This window comes from Elaeis guineensis, chromosome 13 (assembly GCF_000442705.2).
Source record: "Elaeis guineensis isolate ETL-2024a chromosome 13, EG11, whole genome shotgun sequence".
In the NCBI taxonomy this organism is placed as follows: Eukaryota; Viridiplantae; Streptophyta; class Magnoliopsida; order Arecales; family Arecaceae; genus Elaeis; species Elaeis guineensis.
Window position 1 is genome coordinate 9,046,609 of NC_026005.2, and position 19,832 is coordinate 9,066,440.

The 19,832-nt window shown below is 37.7% G+C and overlaps 1 protein-coding gene across 1 annotated transcript; it reads right to left on the bottom strand.

Moving 5' to 3' along the window:
- LOC140853077 (uncharacterized) lies at window positions 1-17,943 on the bottom strand. Its single transcript, XM_073247181.1, has 14 exons — window positions 17,760-17,943; window positions 16,832-16,979; window positions 16,474-16,718; window positions 16,110-16,238; window positions 15,017-15,979; window positions 14,583-14,708; window positions 6,987-7,213; window positions 6,785-6,933; window positions 3,246-3,426; window positions 2,313-2,464; window positions 1,955-2,199; window positions 1,591-1,719; window positions 497-1,459; window positions 1-188 (listed from the first exon to the last, which is right to left on the bottom strand). The coding sequence occupies exons 1-14, from the start codon at window positions 17,941-17,943 to the stop codon at window positions 58-60; spliced, it is 3,972 nt and encodes a 1,323-aa protein (XP_073103282.1). The 3' UTR covers window positions 1-57.
- Between the last annotated feature and the right edge of the window lie 1,889 nt (window positions 17,944-19,832).

Consider the following 19,832-nt stretch of genomic DNA (forward strand, 5'->3'; position numbering starts at 1 on the left):
TTTAATATTTGGAACGTTACAAGCAAGAGATATCTAAAGCTTTTTTCATCCAATCTTCTAACAAGGAGGCATGTTTGAAGGTGGAGGTAGCAATTGGGCTTGCGGGCTCGTACCATTCTTCACGATAAATGCAGTATCCATTCCCCAGCTAAAATGGCGATCGAAATGGCAGTGCATGAACCAGACACCTGAACAATTTTTTTAAAAGGAATAAATAAATATGTACGTGCGAGAAAACTAGAAAGAACTTATTTTCATATCTTTATTCAGGAAAAATTAAAGAAAAGTTTGGGGAAAAATAGCTCCAACTCAACAATATTAGGAGACATTGTCAATTAAGTGTTATAATATGAGAAAAACTATTAAATCATTTTGATTTCATAAAGTCATGATAAAATCAAGAAAAGAATGTATACTCAACTCAACCCACGACACTTCTAAAAGCCAAGTCAGCCCATGACCAAAAACGTACGTGAAGAAACGAAACCAAACTCACCTGGGTTTGTAGCCCTGAATCGGATAGCCGCCCACCCATTCTTGGGCACTCCAACCGTGTTCTCAAGTGGTGGGTCTACGAAGTTATAGCTCGCCGGGTCCTTCCCCTGGTCAAAATTTCCGAACCCCCGTCCCACCACAAAGAATCTATAGCCATGCAAGTGCATGGGATGGTTCTCCCCAGCCAAAAGGTTGGTTCCCTGAAACACTATCTCCACACTAGTATTATACTCCAAAACCCTGACCTCTGTCGCCTTCCTCGTAAACACCAAGCTGAACGGCAAGTTATCTGCGGTAAAGTTGAAGTAGAATGGCGGCTGACTTGGAAACCCCGTCCCATAGACTCCGCTGATGTTCTGGTAATAGGCATCGAGGACATCGATCCGTGGCAGAACATAACTTAAGTTGTTAAGGCTAGCGGCCAGCCGGTTTCCGTTGGGTCCCCCGCATGAGCTATTGGGGCATAAAATCTCATTGACCGATACCGAGATGATGATCCGTTCATCGATGGTTTGCGGGACATCCACCGGGTGGTCTTCGCTCGCTAGAGATCGGAGGTTGGCAGTGAAGTTGGTCGCCGAATCGGTGTCATTGTGCGATGGGAGGTTGGGTAACTGCGGAGAGGTCGATGAATTACTGGTGCCATTGATGTACTCTATGATTGCTGTCGTCATAGTGTTATCGAACGGGAGATTAAGCGCACTCGAGTAGACCCAAGCTGCCATGTAGTAACGATTGTTGGTAGAGTTGGTGACAGGTTGGTTGGCCTCCAGGAGGATGTCCATGGTCTGGCCCGGCGTGATCATGATGAAGTCAGTTGTGAATGGCTTGGTGTAGCTCGCATCAGTGCCGACCACGGTGAGCCGGTGTCCGGCGATGGCGAAGAAGATCTCGTTGTTTAGGACTGCATTGACTACTCGGAGGAGGTAGGTCTTGCCATGCTCCACCAAAGCCTTAAACGTTCCTATATATATATATATATATATATATATATATATATATATATATGCAGTTATAAACAAAATAGTAAGATAGACCGCAGGCACACTAGTGAAAGAAATATGGCTGGATGAGCGAGCAACACGTGGGGTTGACCTGGTTTGGAGCAGCTGTAGAGGTCGCCGGGTTGGCCATTGATGGTGTAGGCATCGGATATTTGCGGGGCACCGCCGGTGCGGAGAGCGTCTGCTATGACTTCACTCACGTTGGCGTTCCACCATTCTCCTGTTGGTAATTGATACAGTAATAATGAACCGGTCGAGATTTGGTCACCTCCCAGTGAATCAAATTTAAGAAACCTACTTATATTGTATCCATGCAAAGTTTTACGTACACCCAGTTAATATGCTAACATACCGTTGCTACGTTAGTAGCTATCGGAGTGGGCAAAAAATTGAACTGTGCATAGGTGCGTTTAGGCTCGCTCGAAGAACCAGAGGATAAAGAGAAGAGGATGTACCTAGAATGATGGGAATCTCCTCGTAGGGCTGGGGAAAGGGGAAGGTGGTGCCGTTTCGAGGGTACAGTATAATTGCTCCATGTACCGTCGCCCGATCCCAATCACTATGGGCGTGCCACCAGAGGGTCCCTTCCTCTTCAGACAGCAGGATGGTGTACGTGAAGTTTGCCCCAGGCTGGATTGGACACTGTGTGATGTACTCCGGCCCATCGGACCATGGATTTCTTGGCTGGTCCACCCCATGCCTGAGAATTAGTGTAACCAGAATTAATATACCACACGGTACTCCATTAATTATAGGCATCCAGTAGTTCATTTAGTAGTTTCAAATAGAAGTGCTCAGAGATTAGATACGTACCAATGGATGGTGATGTTGTACCCAGCATGGTTGTGAACACTAACGATAACTGTGTCACCCTTGCGGGCTTCGATGGTTGGCCCTGGGAACTGGCCGTTCACCGTCAGGATATTCTTGGTGTGACAGAGCCGAGTGTAAGGAGTTTCTTCTATCTGCAGCAATTGGGTAATCATCATAAACTATGGAAAACCGACTCAAACTTATGCGATATTTGCTTGCAGGCAAATGTGAAATTGAAATTCTGTATAGGAGAATGGAAGCGCGTGCTAATTTGGTTACTAATTCCATGGGGAAATTTTTCACAAGACACAGAAAAAAATCTTGAGATATGTCGCTTGATAAGGAATTCCAGTCCACGTCCAAAAAGGGTACATGGAGACCAACTTCCTTAATTGCGAGCATAGGTTAGCATATAGGCAACGCATAACAAGACTATATCTAATAAGACTTAGGGCCTTGGCTTCTTCTCATTAACCTTTTGATCTAGACCAAGCCAAGACATTGGCATCCCTTCCAACAATCAAGATCCTCCCTATCCTGCACATCACAAAGTACTGAGCATCCTCGTGCAGTGGTATGGCTACCATCTATTGATGGATAGGTATATTCAGACAATGTGTGCACGGCATGTGCTCATTGTCTCCCATATTTGATGGTCATACATCTCTTGATAGCAGCCATCCATAGTTGCAGAGTATTCTACGGTACTGCATATGCACCGCAGAGGATCCATGCTCCCTTTCTTATGGTCATAGATATCAGCTCCTAGTTAGAAAAAATAAAGGAGAAAAGAGGGAAGGAAAAAACAAAAAAAAGAATAAACTAGCCATATGTGGTTGGACTCATATTGCATTGGAATCTTTTTCATGAAGACACCGTATTTAATTAGTATGGAAAAACTTCAAATGATGATACTAGTTGAGTTAAACTTACGACAAAATCATAATATTGAGTGGTTGCCCAAATCGGACTAGCAAGTAGACCAGATAACACCACAAATCCAAACAACTGCACGATGGAAACCTTAAGGAGGCCCATAATTTGACAGGAGAGGGAGTAGAGAAAAGAGGAGGGAGAAGAATTTTTGTATATGTTGTTTGGCCTTTGAGACATCCTTCATGCCGTATTTATAGAGGCAACTGTTAGCATGGCTACGGAATTTGCGACAAGATGATTAGTTCTAGTGGTTTGGCATGAACCCATTAATTCACGTTTATTTAAACGAAGTAACTCCTTAACATGCAGTCAAAGGCCTTTCTTTTTTCCTTTTTGGTTTTTAAAAAAGAAAAATCTCAAAACCGCTAGAGGAATGCTATCAAAGGCTTTAGTGGATTGAAACTCTTCGAAGGTTTCGCTGGGTTTTACTAATTAATTTTTGGAAAGTCAACATACTTCACGGTCAACGGATATCTTGCCCAACGGGGTGGTGCTTTGAGTTGGTTCAAAGCTCAGAGCTCACAGGCGCTCTTCTAGTTTCTGGCAGCCTTCCGACTTTGGGGTTAAGAGACCAACTCAATAAGCATACAACGATGAGAGAGGACCATGCAACGGGTCTCGGGATTGGATTTTTGGGATAGAAACTCAATGATTATATTCTTATAATAAAGAACAGGTTTATTATTTATCAGAAAAAGCAACAGGTTTATTGTCTTCATGGACGGAGGCAGAATGGGTTAATTACTTTTTTTGATCACCGACTTACAAAAAAATTAAAACAAAATAGCCACTGATCTATAATATGTAACAAAATGATCATCGATCAATTTCAATTTTATTATAACAAAATGATCATTCTGTTATATTCTTTGCTTAACAGATGAAATTACTCAGAGTGACAATTCTGTTATAAAATCAAAATTGATCGATGACTATTGTATTACATGTTATAAGTCAGTGACCATTTTATTACCATCTTTTATAGGTCAGTGATCAAAAATGTAATCAACCCTAGGCAGAATTTTGTCGGACCACTTAAATCTTAATGCTTCTACTCACATTATGTAGTCTTTATTCATTTTTCTTTTCTATCATATTGGAGTGTGTGAGGTTTTTATTTGAATTCCGATACCAATTTGCTTATGTAGTCCTGTTAAACTCAATAGCTGTTTGATTGACATTATTAGTATATCCTGAAGGATAAAAGGACATAAATATTTTCTTTTACCTTAATTATTTAACCATCATGTTCCTGCATCCTGCATTCTGAATCTTGTTATTAAAAATAGAGGCATAATGGTCCTATGAAGCTTGGGTGTTCTTGCAAAACTAAAAGCCTATATATATATATCTACTTGTAAGAATCAACAGTTGTTGTTCATTTTTCTTCAAAATGAATATATAAACAATTAAATGAACTAAGTGATAGCAAGGTGGATAAGAAGGGGAGCCCTCGTCAATCTCCAATGCCTATATCCAAGAAAAGGCCCATCAATCAGATGGTCGATAATGTCGAAATGACTGATCACCACAAATGATCATGAGGTTAACAACTAAAAGCCTTGGACCTTGCATGGTAGGCAGATGCAACCAAGCCATCCTTCCGAATTCCTGTGCCACCTTCAATTTGACTTGGACGACAAGATGGTCAAGATTAGTTGGCTTTGCCTACTTTACCTACATATAAGCAAAACTTCAAATCAGTCTGTGGGCTTCGAGGAACCACGAGCGCCTCCCAAACGACGTCTGGCCTGCTATCCTCTTCGCCAGGTGGTTAATTATCACAATTACATGGAATTGCATTATAATGGTATCCCAAGTTACTGCTAAATAACAGCTTATGCCTATTATATCTAATGACTGCAATTGGCCATTTTAGCAGAAAATAATGGATGACGAGAAACAAAATCACTATTTATTGGTAATACCTTGGTTTGTTTATAAAAAATGTTGTCATGAACTAAGGCTAATTAAAATGATATATATGCATCCGTTTGTTTGCACGTTGCCTGCTAGCGTCTTTTTAACAAAAATAGTGGATGCCACTTGCAGAGGAACGGTATAATGTCAGAGGCAAGAAAAAAAAAAAAAAAGGATATATATGTAGGATAACATTTTTACAAAACAAACATGTAGTTTTTTTTTTTATATAATAGTGGATGACGTGGGCATATGCACCTCTTCTAGGGTCTTTGTTTTCTCGACACTAAATGTATATATTTGTTGCGTGCCATGTATTCAAATGCTAAAATCTACTTATGAGCTAGAGGCCAAAAAAGCCATCACTAAAAGAAAAAAAACAAGAAGAAGGAGGAGAAGACCTTTCCTACAGAATTTCCTCATGAAAATTGTTTTAAAGATCTCTACAAAAGAAAAGAAGTTAATTTCGATGCTTGGTCAGCAAACAATCTAGTTTCTCATTCACATAGCTAGATAGGGGGACAAATTGGGTTGGCCCAATATTTTGAGCCAGTGTGCTGGCTTTAAAAAACTTTGAAGGTCTAGAAGGATAGAATTGTTCAAAACTTCGGATTCAGGTTGTATCTTTTATGCAAACGAATGATATTTTTTTTTTGCAATATCAACCATTAGATTACACTATGACCCTTCAAAACCTATGCAGATAGATGGAAGAAAGAGATTGAATACTTGTAATCATTTTTCTTGCGGATACAATCCAAACCCTCAAAATTCTAGACTTGTAGTCATTTTTGACAGGTCAAAACAGCATGACATGGATGGACAAAACTACACTTATTGTATATAATATACAGTGTACATATTACAATATAAATATTTTATACAATAAATGTTATATCGAAAAATATTTTTATACACATACTACTAATCTATCACCGGCAATTTTTTTTGCTTAAATTATAACTAGACCAGATTAATCAGCAGCTAACTGCCTGAATTTTAGGATACTATTTGTTGTTTTATTATATAATTAAGACTCTGGGTTAACTCCAAGTCACATCACTACAAGAAATAGGACAATTAGCTATGCAAAAAAAGCATAGCTAAACTTAAGAAAGCATCGTAAAAAATAACTACCGATATAGAAAACGTCGGCAAATAAGCATCGGCAATAGGAGGGTCGTTGATTCCTTTTGCTGATGCTTAATATTTTTCATCGATAAATATCATGTTTTGCTGATGCTTATAAAAAGCGTCGTTGATTCTTTTTATCTACGTAACAGGAAAGCATCGGCAAAAAATATTTTTAGCGATGCAAAATTAATGTCAAAAATAGCCAATTTACCTACGCTTAAAAAGTGTTGGCAAATATATATTTAGCGATGCAAAAATTATGTCAAAAAAAATTTCAGTTTATCTAGCTTAGTAAGCATCGTTAAAATTAGCGTCATTTCGTGACATTAGACAAGCGTAGGTAAATCTGTTTAGCGACGCAAATTAGTGTTGGTAAATATTTCATAGCATCGCTAATATGGCACGCTAGACATCCTGGCACGCCCTTTGGCGATGCTACGAAATATTTATCGATGCTAATTTACGTTGCTAAATATATTTACCTATGCTGCCCTGGCCGGCCCCGCGGCCCCTGCCTCAGCCTGACCCCAAGACGACCCCACCAGCCATGTGGCTCCTGCCCCCAGGCCCCTACCCCACTGCCCCCAGCAGGCAGCCCCACCCCATCGGCCTCCAAGCCCCCGCCCCGGCCCTGACATCGTCATGCCAAACCCCCATCCGTCGGATCTCGAGCCCCCGACCCACCTCCCCCGGACTGCCTCTGATCCCCTCTTTCCCCCACCATGGGATCCGGCTTTCTTGAGCCATCGAGTGCCTCCTCAAGCCCCGAGCCCCTTGCCCACCTCCCCTTGGCCGCCTCTTTGATCCCTCGACTGCCTCCCCGAGCTCCCATCCATCGGATCCCGAGCTCCTCGACCACCTCCTGCCTCCTCGAGCCCTAGCCGCCTCTTCGAGCCCCTCAGCCCGCCTACCTCCAATCGGATCGTCGATTATCAGTATATGATGGTTTAATCTTTTGGATCTTTGTTTTTAGTGATTTCTTGATATTTTGTTTGATAGTTTATTATTGTCCAGGTGTTAACATATAGAGTTGGAGAATTATAGTGATAACATGGTTGGATAGTAGTCAAAGAAGTTATTGGATAATTCTATACTGCCCATTCATGTATCATGATTCTGAAAATCTGATGTAGTGTTTTATTTTTAAACTTTTATTTTTTACATATGTATACTTTAATACTTTATTTTTTTAATCCATTAGCTAGTTTCACGTGTACACTGTCTTCTTTGTATTATCAGATCTTATTTTGTATCCAAAGGCTTAGATTAATGTTTGTTGGTCCATGATTCTGAAAACAATTCTCATACTTGTAGCTTAACCGAGTTGAGTACATGCATTCAAGGGCTTGGTCGCAAAGCAAATCAAATACATTATTATATTACACTAGCTCTACTTTCTTAGTGTTTAAGAATATGAATTACATTTGTTGGTATGATGCTACAGTAGAACTTGTATGCTTTTATGAATAAGTTAGTGTCAAAATTTTGATTCATCCTACTTGATCATAGATTGATATTATTAAATAGTAAATTTTTACTTTTTATGTATTGATGTCTTCTACTTCCCAAACCTAAATGCCTTGATATTAGTTTTTGCATGTCTAATTTGATTAATTCGCTAATATCAATTAATGTCGGTTGCACCTTGACTGCTTATCATGTATGATGACCAGAATAAGAAACAATCTTGGATTGCTTGAAACAATTTATGAATGCAAGGATAAAAATTTTTCTATAGTCATTTGAAGGAGAATTTTTGCATCTCCATAGAAAATTTACTTTTATAGGGTTTACTTTTTAACAATAACCCCATAATTTTATTTGACATTTCCTTGCCTTGACCTCAGATAACATAAATGAAAAAAAAATGAAGAGATATAGCTAGTCAAGAATATGTTGTATCTGTCCTTATAAGATTAGATCTATTTTAGAGCTTTTCTTAATAAAGAATGATAGTTTTGATCATTTGAAATAAGAAAGGACATCAAAAAGTGTTCTCAGCCATTACCGCCACATGCATGCTTTCTTATTAACTTTAAGCAAGCAGTGCCCTCATTTAATGGCTGGCTTTCGATTGTTCATTCTAATACTTGAACAATTTTTATACTTAACAATGGTCCAAGTTTTTGTCCAGCATAATTTATGAAGCAAATCAACTCACTATAGTTCAGTGAACAAAGTAATGGAATGTACTGTGATATCAAAGTATAAAAGTACCACCGATCATCGTAAATTATTTGAAAATTCTGCATGCTTCACTTTTTTCTTCAACTCTTGCTCACTTGCACCCCTTCCTCTTGACTATTCTTGTGATATTGCAGTCATTTTACTTCAATATGAATATAGAAAATAGTTTGTTTTGATCTGTTCCATATTTCAATGAGTTAACAGACATCCACTATTAACAGCTATGCTCATTTAGTTTTCTATAAAAAATTATGTAATTTAGATTTTTTATATAATATAATTAATTTTTTATTTATAATTATTTTAAATAATTATTATTTTATTTATAGTAAATTTTAAAAAATAATTATAAAATAGATTTTAAAATATTTAATTATATTTTTTTAAAAAAAATAAAAAATATTAGCGATGGCATCACCATCACTAATGCTGTCACTAATAGGTTATTTAAAAAAATAAAAAATTATTAGTGACTGCATTAGCGATGGCTTGCCATCGTTAATAATTTTTTAAAAATTATAATTAAAAAAATAAAAAATTATTAGTGATAGTATTGTCGTCGCTAATTATCATTATTAGTAATGGCAAAATCATCGTCGCTAATAATAGCAATTAGCGACTAGGATATTTTCATTGGATTTTTAGCGATGGCTTGTATTAGTGATAGCAAACTGACTATTAGTAACAGTGAACTGACTATTAGTGATGGCTAATTTTTCTTGTAGTGCGATTTTGCAATCGATTTTGAATCTATCGCTATATTGGTATTTCTTTAAAAATCGATCACAAAATCAATCATAAAAATGATCAAATTAAATCAGTTGCAAAATCGATCGCAAAATTACTATTTTCTTATAATGTACACTCTTTTAAAACGATCTATGAACATAAGCACTTGATGAATGAGGTTCACAGAAACTAGTGCTTGTGATGAACGATATGCTATTAAAAATGTGAAAAAACCACAGATGCTCAACAACTTAGAGAGGGGTGCTGTAGATCAAGCAAGTCCAACATACACTACTAGAAAATAGAGTTGCCGTTGCTAATAGCAGAGTTGCCGTCGCTAATACTACTAGCAACGAACTCCTGTCGCTAAAATTCTATCAAAAATAACATCGTCGCTAACTTTCATTATTAGTAACGATAAATATCCCATCGCTAACAAGGATAATTAACGACAGTATTAGCAACAACAAAGCTGTCACTAATAATTTAAATTTTTTTATTAATTTAAATTTAAAAAATTATTAGCGATAGCAACATCATCACGAATGTCATCACTAATAATTTTTTAATTTTTTTTAAAAAACTATTACCGATGGTATCTACATCGCTAACGCCATCGCTCATAATTTTTTTTTAATTTATAATTAAATATTTTAAAACCTATTTTTATCACAGTAACAAGCAACAATAATATTTTTTAAAATTTATTATAAATAAAATAATAATTAGTTACCATAATTATAAATATAAAATTAATTATATTATATTAAAAATATAAATTTTATAATTTTATAAATTTATACTGCTCTACAAGTATCAAAATTACATACATATCTAAAAAAAATTATGTAAGATCCTCTTCATCGTCCTCCTCATCCTCCTCCTGCTCCTGTACGCCCTCTCTAGCAGCTGGTGGATGAGAGCCAGATGTCCCCATATCTTATAACCAAAAAAATAAAATATTATTAATAAATTTTGATATGAAAATATATATATCGATGTGGAGACATATATTTCGATTCTCGAATAGATTTTTTTTATATATTTCATTCGATGATATGGAGCTGTAGACAGTCTCGATCTAATGATTGGATAAATTAACTTGAATTTTTACCTCCAAGTCTCCTTTCCAGACTCAAGCTTAAACATGTGAAGCTTCTAAATATAAAAATTTGAAACAAGTAAAGAAAATTATAGCCAGACTTACCTGCTATGATGGCTGTGACAATGAGTCCAGCTAATCACATAGATGCAAATCCTGAAGAATCTCAATAATTGTATCACGAGCGGTGTCTCGGAAGCTCTGAGATCACTGGCTCCAAAGCCTCTACACGACCTCCTCTATATGTACATCACCCCATATCTGAATCATCGAGATCTGAGAGGAGGATGTCGAAGAATATTGAGCTACTGAAGGGTCGAAGTTATGGCCAAATCCTATGATCCAACTCTTACGCACTCCTCCGATGGCCGAATCTTCACATGATGTCCTTTTCTGAAAGGAAGCCATTAATTTTGAACTCAACTCAATAATCCAAAACTCAATAAGCCATTAACTTTCAAAGCCTAAATCAGCTGCGGTTCATTTAACGAAGAGGAATTCGATGATATCACGTAGGCTCATAAATGTTTTAGATCATATGCTCAAAATTTTGTTATGATGGGCACTATTTTGATTTAGATAGAGATTATATCTAAGCGATATACATGATTTGTTCTGTCGTTAAGATATAAAGGATTATGTTTGTATATAGTTATAAATGAATGTATTACTCTTACATAATGATATGACTTGTTATGTTTGATTTGTATATTTAATGTCGCATTGACGATGGTAAACTTCAGATGTTTACTCTCTATAATAGATGATGTAAAGTGGTTCATCACAAACTGACCCATATTAAGGCAAATGTTAGTAAAAATTATATTTTTTAATTAATTAGTTTATGTTATATTTTTTATGACTTACTGGATGGTTGTACTTTATACAGAAAGATGATTTCGAAGCCTACACCAGTTGTAGTTCGTCTGAGGAAGAAAAATTCGATGACCGTGTAGGCTCATAAGTATTTTAGATTATATACTTAAAATTTTGTTAAGATCGACATTATTTTGATTTGGATAAGAGTTATATGTAAGTGATGTACTCATGATTTGTTCAGTCGATATAGAGATATATGTTTGTACATTGTTGCGAACGAATCTATTACTCCTACACAATGATACGATTTGTTACGTTTGATTTGTACATTTAATATCACGTTAACGATTGTGAACTTCAGATATTTACTCTCTATGATAGATGATGCAAAGTGTTCAGCACAAACTAACTCATATTAAGGCAAATATTAGTAAAAGTTATATCTTTTTAAATAACTAGTTTGTGCTATATTTCTTGTGGCTTATTAGGTGGTTGTACTTATGCAGAAAGATGATTTTAAAGCTTACATCAGTGGAGGTTCATCTAAGAAAGTGAAATTCGACGACCGTATAGGTTCACAAGTGTTTTAGATCATATGCTTAAATTTTCTTTGATGATGGGCACTATTTTGACTCAGATAGATGTTATACATAAATAATATACATGATTTGCTCACTCATTAAGATATAAAGATATATGTTTGTACATAGCTGTGAATGAATATATTACTCCTATACAAAAATATAATTTGTTACGTTTGATTTATATGTTTAATATCGCATTGACGATTGTGAAATTCAAATATTTACTCTCTATAATAGATGTTGCAAAGTGGTTCAGCACAAAAACATCCACCCAAAGTATTTTCTAGAGAACAGCACCCAAAAACATCCACCCAAATGATGGGCTAGTTTTAGAACATCAAAATGCAGAAAAAGTCGAGAAGTAATAAACTGAAGCAAAGTGAAGAATGTGGCCTCAAAGATATCGGGCCAAATAAAGAGACAATGAAATAAACTATCCCTTGAAGAGCTGCTTTGCTAGCGTTGCAACCCAGCCAATTCTTTCCCATTGTAGAGGATAGACCATTAATTGAATAAATTTAATATCTTTCGAAAGACAGAAACCTCAATTGAGCTCTTGTTAAGCATATAATTCAAAACACTTATGAGCCTATACGATTATCGAGTTTCTCTTCCTCAGATGAACTACCACAAATTTAGGCTTCGAAAGTTAATGACTTATTAAGTTTTGGATTATTGAGTTGAATTCAAAATTAATGGCTTCCTTCTAGAAAGGGACATCATATGAAGATATCGCCTTCACAAAAATGAAAGGTTCACTTTCAGCTAGGAAGATAAAGAAATCTTTACCAAGATCTTTGTCTTTTCCGGTCCTTATGCTTCTTTTAGGTTTAGAAGGTCCATGACCTCTTCTTCTTTTTTGAGTCACAAGGAACCTCTAATTCAACAAGATCAGGATTAGAAGATAGACCATATTGAATTGGATTTCGGACTTGATTTCTAAAAGAAAAGATATTTTCAAAATAAATAGCATCTCTAGCCTTGATTAATGTGTTATTAGAGATGTCACTTATTTCAAAATTTATTACTAAAAATCTATTTGTACTACTATCTAAGGAGTATCTCATAAAGATTGCATCTACAGTTTTAGTACCATTTTTTATTTTCTTAAGTTCAGATATATCTACCTTAGCTAGGCAATCTCACCCTTTTAGATAATCTAATCTAGGAGTTCTATCATTCCAGAGTTCAAAAAGAGTCTTATTTTCATCTTTAAAAGATATTCTACTTAGGATAGAAAAGGCAGCTAATAAGGCTTCTCCCCACAAGTTCTTAGGTGCACCTGATTGATTAACATTGAATTAATCATATCCATTAGGGTATAAATTTTTCATTCCACTACGCCATCACTATTACAAAATAAGACCATGGCAGTGGTTGAAAACCACTGTTATAGTCAAAAAAATCACTGTCATAATCTACGGCAGTATTTACACAACCGCTACCACGGTGGTCATAGATTGTGACAACGATTTTTTGAGATACGGCAGCGGTTGTGTTAACTGCTACCATAGAAAGGTATGACCGTGATTTTGCAATCACTGCTGCATCAACCACTACCATAGAGGCTATGGCAGCGACTGTCCAACCACTGCCATAGTGGTTGTCAAACCGCTGCCGTAGCCTTTCATTGGTCAAAATGGCTGGTAGGTAATGGATGGTGCCCGACCAGTGGGAGGGGGTGACCGATGGTGCTGGGCCCATCAAGGCGGCGATGGTGGATGGCGGGGGTGGCCGACAGTCGACGGTGGCCGACGGTCGATGGCAGCAATGGTGGCCGACGGCGGCGGAGCCCGGAAAGAGAGATAGATCGTGAAATGCTCAAGCCGATGCTATTGCTAGTTGACTCCTTAAGTCATTATATACATGTCATTCATCTTTTGTCATTAGGTCCACAGGAATCAAGACTGAGCATTGAACATTTTTGTCTAACTTCATCTTTTGTCATAGCATCCTTTAGACCGAAAGATGTTTTGACGATACATCACAAACATTTAGACCCGATAATCATAATATTATAGATGAATTTCTTTTTGTTTTCTCTTAAAAAATAACATAGTGACTTCAAAATAAATGCTAAATCATTTCATATAGGGAATTTTTTAAAGTTACATACACCATAGAGGAAATATGACCCTCTTAAAGGCAAAGCTATTTCATAAGTTCTCCACTTAGGTTTGATTCCTCAAATGAAAAGAAACTAAACCGGACATTTAGATTAAATAATATTGATCCTTTATTTAAATTAGAAAAGGGGGAAAAACAATGCTGATCATTTACAAAAGTTCATAGAAACTCAAAATTGAGATTGTTTGAAGAATGAGCTTCTCTCCTACTTGGAGATGGGGCTAAGAATTGAGGTTTTTGAAGCAGCTGTTATTGGTGGGACTCCTCTTTTACCGATTTGGTGCGAAGCACCGTGCAATAGAGTGCTTTTAGAGCTGTGTGGAGTGCCATTCAATAGTCCACATCACAAAAGAGGATCAATACAAAAAATACAATATTCTCTATACGATACGAATATAATTATGCACCTGAAGGAAAACTTGTTGATGTATGTGCTAACAGACAAATCGCAAATGTACATAAATATACATGGAACTCATATTTTGACTTAAAATATAATTAATTTATTGAGATGATCCATGAAGTTACAAGTATTTTATAGTTGATAAATAGATATTACAAGAACAATGCAATAAATCAATCTTCAAGTTCCCCATGTGAATTATAGAGAATACTCCCTATCCTTTTATTTAGGAATTACCTATATTGATGGGGAAGAATATTACAATGGTTTAATATTTGGAACGTTACAAGCAAGAGATATCTAAAGCTTTTTTCATCCAATCTTCTAACAAGGAGGCATGTTTGAAGGTGGAGGTAGCAATTGGGCTTGCGGGCTCGTACCATTCTTCACGATAAATGCAGTATCCATTCCCCAGCTAAAATGGCGATCGAAATGGCAGTGCATGAACCAGACACCTGAACAATTTTTTTAAAAGGAATAAATAAATATGTACGTGCGAGAAAACTAGAAAGAACTTATTTTCATATCTTTATTCAGGAAAAATTAAAGAAAAGTTTGGGGAAAAATAGCTCCAACTCAACAATATTAGGAGACATTGTCAATTAAGTGTTATAATATGAGAAAAACTATTAAATCATTTTGATTTCATAAAGTCATGATAAAATCAAGAAAAGAATGTATACTCAACTCAACCCACGACACTTCTAAAAGCCAAGTCAGCCCATGACCAAAAACGTACGTGAAGAAACGAAACCAAACTCACCTGGGTTTGTAGCCCTGAATCGGATAGCCGCCCACCCATTCTTGGGCACTCCAACCGTGTTCTCAAGTGGTGGGTCTACGAAGTTATAGCTCGCCGGGTCCTTCCCCTGGTCAAAATTTCCGAACCCCCGTCCCACCACAAAGAATCTATAGCCATGCAAGTGCATGGGATGGTTCTCCCCAGCCAAAAGGTTGGTTCCCTGAAACACTATCTCCACACTAGTATTATACTCCAAAACCCTGACCTCTGTCGCCTTCCTCGTAAACACCAAGCTGAACGGCAAGTTATCTGCGGTAAAGTTGAAGTAGAATGGCGGCTGACTTGGAAACCCCGTCCCATAGACTCCGCTGATGTTCTGGTAATAGGCATCGAGGACATCGATCCGTGGCAGAACATAACTTAAGTTGTTAAGGCTAGCGGCCAGCCGGTTTCCGTTGGGTCCCCCGCATGAGCTATTGGGGCATAAAATCTCATTGACCGATACCGAGATGATGATCCGTTCATCGATGGTTTGCGGGACATCCACCGGGTGGTCTTCGCTCGCTAGAGATCGGAGGTTGGCAGTGAAGTTGGTCGCCGAATCGGTGTCATTGTGCGATGGGAGGTTGGGTAACTGCGGAGAGGTCGATGAATTACTGGTGCCATTGATGTACTCTATGATTGCTGTCGTCATAGTGTTATCGAACGGGAGATTAAGCGCACTCGAGTAGACCCAAGCTGCCATGTAGTAACGATTGTTGGTAGAGTTGGTGACAGGTTGGTTGGCCTCCAGGAGGATGTCCATGGTCTGGCCCGGCGTGATCATGATGAAGTCAGTTGTGAATGGCTTGGTGTAGCTCGCATCAGTGCCGACCACGGTGAGCCGGTGTCCGGCGATGGCGAAGAAGATCTCGTTGTTTAGGACTGCATTGACTACTCGGAGGAGGTAGGTCTTGCCATGCTCCACCAAAGCCTTAAACGTTCCTATATATATATATATATATATATATATATATATATATATATGCAGTTATAAACAAAATAGTAAGATAGACCGCAGGCACACTAGTGAAAGAAATATGGCTGGATGAGCGAGCAACACGTGGGGGTTGACCTGGTTTGGAGCAGCTGTAGAGGTCGCCGGGTTGGCCATTGATGGTGTAGGCATCGGATATTTGCGGGGCACCGCCGGTGCGGAGAGCGTCTGCTATGACTTCACTCACGTTGGCGTTCCACCATTCTCCTGTTGGTAATTGATACAGTAATAATGAACCGGTCGAGATTTGGTCACCTCCCAGTGAATCAAATTTAAGAAACCTACTTATATTGTATCCATGCAAAGTTTTACGTACACCCAGTTAATATGCTAACATACCGTTGCTACGTTAGTAGCTATCGGAGTGGGCAAAAAATTGAACTGTGCATAGGTGCGTTTAGGCTCGCTCGAAGAACCAGAGGATAAAGAGAAGAGGATGTACCTAGAATGATGGGAATCTCCTCGTAGGGCTGGGGAAAGGGGAAGGTGGTGCCGTTTCGAGGGTACAGTATAATTGCTCCATGTACCGTCGCCCGATCCCAATCACTATGGGCGTGCCACCAGAGGGTCCCTTCCTCTTCAGACAGCAGGATGGTGTACGTGAAGTTTGCCCCAGGCTGGATTGGACACTGTGTGATGTACTCCGGCCCATCGGACCATGGATTTCTTGGCTGGTCCACCCCATGCCTGAGAATTAGTGTAACCAGAATTAATATACCACACGGTACTCCATTAATTATAGGCATCCAGTAGTTCATTTAGTAGTTTCAAATAGAAGTGCTCAGAGATTAGATACGTACCAATGGATGGTGATGTTGTACCCAGCATGGTTGTGAACACTAACGATAACTGTGTCACCCTTGCGGGCTTCGATGGTTGGCCCTGGGAACTGGCCGTTCACCGTCAGGATATTCTTGGTGTGACAGAGCCGAGTGTAAGGAGTTTCTTCTATCTGCAGCAATTGGGTAATCATCATAAACTATGGAAAACCGACTCAAACTTATGCGATATTTGCTTGCAGGCAAATGTGAAATTGAAATTCTGTATAGGAGAATGGAAGCGCGTGCTAATTTGGTTACTAATTCCATGGGGAAATTTTTCACAAGACACAGAAAAAAATCTTGAGATATGTCGCTTGATAAGGAATTCCAGTCCACGTCCAAAAAGGGTACATGGAGACCAACTTCCTTAATTGCGAGCATAGGTTAGCATATAGGCAACGCATAACAAGACTATATCTAATAAGACTTAGGGCCTTGGCTTCTTCTCATTAACCTTTTGATCTAGACCAAGCCAAGACATTGGCATCCCTTCCAACAATCAAGATCCTCCCTATCCTGCACATCACAAAGTACTGAGCATCCTCGTGCAGTGGTATGGCTACCATCTATTGATGGATAGGTATATTCAGACAATGTGTGCACGGCATGTGCTCATTGTCTCCCATATTTGATGGTCATACATCTCTTGATAGCAGCCATCCATAGTTGCAGAGTATTCTACGGTACTGCATATGCACCGCAGAGGATCCATGCTCCCTTTCTTATGGTCATAGATATCAGCTCCTAGTTAGAAAAAATAAAGGAGAAAAGAGGGAAGGAAAAACAAAAAAAAGAATAAACTAGCCATATGTGGTTGGACTCATATTGCATTGGAATCTTTTTCATGAAGACACCGTATTTAATTAGTATGGAAAAACTTCAAATGATGATACTAGTTGAGTTAAACTTACGACAAAATCATAATATTGAGTGGTTGCCCAAATCGGACTAGCAAGTAGACCAGATAACACCACAAATCCAAACAACTGCACGATGGAAACCTTAAGGAGGCCCATAATTTGACAGGAGAGGGAGTAGAGAAAAGAGGAGGGAGAAGAATTTTTGTATATGTTGTTTGGCCTTTGAGACATCCTTCATGCCGTATTTATAGAGGCAACTGTTAGCATGGCTACGGAATTTGCGACAAGATGATTAGTTCTAGTGGTTTGGCATGAACCCATTAATTCACGTTTATTTAAACGAAGTAACTCCTTAACATGCAGTCAAAGGCCTTTCTTTTTTCCTTTTTGGTTTTTAAAAAAGAAAAATCTCAAAACCGCTAGAGGAATGCTATCAAAGGCTTTAGTGGATTGAAACTCTTCGAAGGTTTCGCTGGGTTTTACTAATTAATTTTTGGAAAGTCAACATACTTCACGGTCAACGGATATCTTGCCCAACGGGGTGGTGCTTTGAGTTGGTTCAAAGCTCAGAGCTCACAGGCGCTCTTCTAGTTTCTGGCAGCCTTCCGACTTTGGGGTTAAGAGACCAACTCAATAAGCATACAACGATGAGAGAGGACCATGCAACGGGTCTCGGGATTGGATTTTTGGGATAGAAACTCAATGATTATATTCTTATAATAAAGAACAGGTTTATTATTTATCAGAAAAAGCAACAGGTTTATTGTCTTCATGGACGGAGGCAGAATGGGTTAATTACTTTTTTTGATCACCGACTTACAAAAAAATTAAAACAAAATAGCCACTGATCTATAATATGTAACAAAATGATCATCGATCAATTTCAATTTTATTATAACAAAATGATCATTCTGTTATATTCTTTGCTTAACAGATGAAATTACTCAGAGTGACAATTCTGTTATAAAATCAAAATTGATCGATGACTATTGTATTACATGTTATAAGTCAGTGACCATTTTATTACCATCTTTTATAGGTCAGTGATCAAAAATGTAATCAACCCTAGGCAGAATTTTGTCGGACCACTTAAATCTTAATGCTTCTACTCACATTATGTAGTCTTTATTCATTTTTCTTTTCTATCATATTGGAGTGTGTGAGGTTTTTATTTGAATTCCGATACCAATTTGCTTATGTAGTCCTGTTAAACTCAATAGCTGTTTGATTGACATTATTAGTATATCCTGAAGGATAAAAGGACATAAATATTTTCTTTTACCTTAATTATTTAACCATCATGTTCCTGCATCCTGCATTCTGAATCTTGTTATTAAAAATAGAGGCATAATGGTCCTATGAAGCTTGGGTGTTCTTGCAAAACTAAAAGCCTATATATATATATCTACTTGTAAGAATCAACAGTTGTTGTTCATTTTTCTTCAAAATGAATATATAAACAATTAAATGAACTAAGTGATAGCAAGGTGGATAAGAAGGGGAGCCCTCGTCAATCTCCAATGCCTATATCCAAGAAAAGGCCCATCAATCAGATGGTCGATAATGTCGAAATGACTGATCACCACAAATGATCATGAGGTTAACAACTAAAAGCCTTGGACCTTGCATGGTAGGCAGATGCAACCAAGCCATCCTTCCGAATTCCTGTGCCACCTTCAATTTGACTTGGACGACAAGATGGTCAAGATTAGTTGGCTTTGCCTACTTTACCTACATATAAGCAAAACTTCAAATCAGTCTGTGGGCTTCGAGGAACCACGAGCGCCTCCCAAACGACGTCTGGCCTGCTATCCTCTTCGCCAGGTGGTTAATTATCACAATTACATGGAATTGCATTATAATGGTATCCCAAGTTACTGCTAAATAACAGCTTATGCCTATTATATCTAATGACTGCAATTGGCCATTTTAGCAGAAAATAATGGATGACGAGAAACAAAATCACTATTTATTGGTAATACCTTGGTTTGTTTATAAAAAATGTTGTCATGAACTAAGGCTAATTAAAATGATATATATGCATCCGTTTGTTTGCACGTTGCCTGCTAGCGTCTTTTTAACAAAAATAGTGGATGCCACTTGCAGAGGAACGGTATAAT